The sequence below is a fragment of the Octodon degus genome, unplaced genomic scaffold, assembly GCF_000260255.1.
Source record: "Octodon degus isolate 3935 unplaced genomic scaffold, OctDeg1.0 scaffold00005, whole genome shotgun sequence".
Lineage (NCBI taxonomy): Eukaryota > Metazoa > Chordata > Mammalia > Rodentia > Octodontidae > Octodon > Octodon degus.
Window position 1 is genome coordinate 31,186,780 of NW_004524581.1, and position 2,567 is coordinate 31,189,346.

Below are 2,567 nucleotides of genomic sequence, written 5' to 3' on the forward strand. Positions count from 1 at the left end.
TAGTTTTATTTATTTATTTTTTTCCACAAATTTGTTGAGAAACAAATAGCAATGAGACAGTTTCAAACCAAACTGGAAGGACAGTTTGAATAATTAACACATTATATACCTTCTTCCTAGTGGTTAATTGCTGTACAACATGCAGACATGATATCCTACTTACAAACACCATTAGAACAAATCCCTCTATTCATTAAGAGAATGTAACTGTATATTGATTCTAGACATTTGAAAACACAGATATAAAATGGACATTCAACTGCATCCCCTTTTTGTTGTAATATATGCAGTGTATTGATTATTGAAACTGTCCTACCACTCAGTTTTGAAACTCTCTCATAGCTATTTATTTCTCACTAAAATTAATAAAAAGAAAAAAAAACAAACAAAAAAACCAAAGACAGCTGGGGAGATGGCTCAGTAGGATAAGTGCTTTTCTGGCAAGTGCAAGGGTCTGAGTTCAATACCCGGTTCTGAAAAAAAAAAAAAAAAAAAAAAGAACAAAAAACAAAAAAACAAAACAAAACAACCCCCCCAACAAAACAAAAAGCAAAGACAGAAATAGTACATATGGTACCAAATTTTCAAAACAAGAATAAGAAATTAACAATGGTTGTTATATATTTTTATTGTCAAATCTGTTACTCAGATTAACTGATATAGGTATGCAAGATTGGTCAAACAAGTAAACATTAACACTTGCTATCAATAAGCCTTAAGTTTTTTCTTGTCCTTTTTACTTTTCATTTTTTAAAAGACAAATGGAAGAAATCTCAGATGGGGGATTAAATTAATTAATAAAAATTAATTTTATTAAGTAGTACATTTATCCCTAAGTAAAAGTAGGATATTTTTATAAATTTAATGAAAAAACCCTAAATTGTTTAAAAAATAGTGGACAAAATGTCAAGGATCATTTGAACGCTTCTGATAAGGGTTCAAGAAGATGTACAACTGCTTGATCAAGCACCTTTGCCATCAGAAGCAGTAAAGCTCAGAATCAGAAGTTGTAAAACTCAAATCTCCTTCTCCAGCTCTGAAAACAAACCGTGAACTGGAGTTACTTGGGTCATTCTGGTTCCCAAAAATCCTCCTCTGGGCTCCAGCTCGCTTCTGTCTTGTTTACCCAGCAACAGATAGCGTCATCTCTTTTCCCTCTCTGATTGGTTACGAGTAACTGTACTGATTCCGCCCCTCCCTCTTTGGCTGTTTTCAGGTTGTAGAAATCCTCAATTTCAGAGCTCTTCTCTGTCTCCTCCCCACTTCTGGTCCTCTTCACTGCTCCTTTCCTCGCAGTTGTCAACTGCAAACCCCTCACCACGTGCTCTAAGGAGAGAATGTTCCAGAACAAAGCTGCGATCCTGAGCACCCTCCCCCTGGCTTTCCTGCTGGGTCTCCAAGGAGCTGGGGCCATCGGGGGTGAGTGCTGAGGACGGTGGGAGAGGCTCTGGGTGAGCGGTGGGCAGGAAGCCAGCAAGCTGCTCAGGAGAGTTTAGGGGATGTATTATTTTCCTCCAAGTGCTTTTTCTCTGTTTCTTCATGCGAGGTTGGTCTTTGTCCCCCTTACTGTAATGACCATCATAGAAGAAGCAGCCACAATTTTGTGGGCGTGTACTTAATTCTGCCCATATTGATGCCTCACGAGAACATTCAGTGGTGGTATTATTTCCCCCACTTTGGAGAATGAAACATGAACATTTAAAAAGCTCAATGCGTCGGCCAAGTCTGTGCTGCAAGCCCACAAGCCGAGGTTCAGACCCAGACTTCATTCTGAAGCTTACACTAGGTATCCCTGGTCTTCTTCACCCAAGGTCTCTCTAATAGAATCCTGCTGGAGCATCACATCCTCGTCTCTCCTGGATTCTCGGCCCTGCTCTGTGTGGCTGCTTTGGAGGGGCCTGGAGGTGTGGGGTCTCTGTGTCGGGACCTAAGTAGAGACTGCTAAGAGAGCTCCTGTATTCTTTTTTCCCAAGTTCCTAAGTCTCTTCCAGGACCTTTGCAGCTGGTTCTCCACCTTTTGGTCTCAAGACAAGAAGTCTGTCATGTTTTGTTAACCTTGTGATCTGGGTCCTGAGACCCGGGATCAATTGTTGCAGGGCGAGTGCTGGACTTCGGATAACCACAGACTGGGCTGGGCATTGCAAATCATGACAACTCTCTCTCTCTCTCTCTCTCTCTCTCTCTCTCTCTCTCTCCCCCTGCTTCTAACGCTGGAACATCAAGCTGTGTATGATGTTGTTGTCCCTACAAAAAATACTAACATGAAGGATTAGAATTCCTGATGTACAAGAGGCACCCTGGCCCCCACACCAGTTAATCTAAAGTGGAGAGGAGGTGGGGCACTAGAGAAGCGGAAGTGCCTGGTGCCCTGTTGAAGGGCCCTGGGGTATTTGCAATGCTGTGCTGTAGCGAATTCCTCAGTGAATGTGCGTCCGCACAGGTGTGAAGATGTTTCAGGGTTCCTGACACACCACTAGTGAACTCAGTTCTGTCTTTGTTGTTCCCCTCCCTCCCCGACAGCGTGTAATCAGGTTTGCTACCTTAAAAGCACAAGCATGACCCCCCCC

General features: G+C 42.3%; 1 protein-coding gene across 4 annotated transcripts in view; it reads left to right on the forward strand.

Annotated features, from left to right (window-relative positions):
- Nucleotides 1-1,211: 1,211 nt before the first annotated feature.
- Nucleotides 1,212-2,567, forward strand: part of LOC101590517 (HLA class II histocompatibility antigen, DP alpha 1 chain-like) — a 6,208-nt gene continuing 4,852 nt past the window's right edge. For 3 of the 4 annotated variants that reach the window (XM_023721087.1, XM_004624255.3, XM_023721088.1), the window contains exon 1: nt 1,212-1,419. In XM_023721087.1, coding sequence (XP_023576855.1) covers nt 1,338-1,419 — 82 coding nt within the window. In that variant the 5' untranslated portion in view covers nt 1,212-1,337. The remainder of the gene's footprint in view (nt 1,420-2,567) is intronic. The other variant, XM_023721093.1, reaches the window with a different exon arrangement.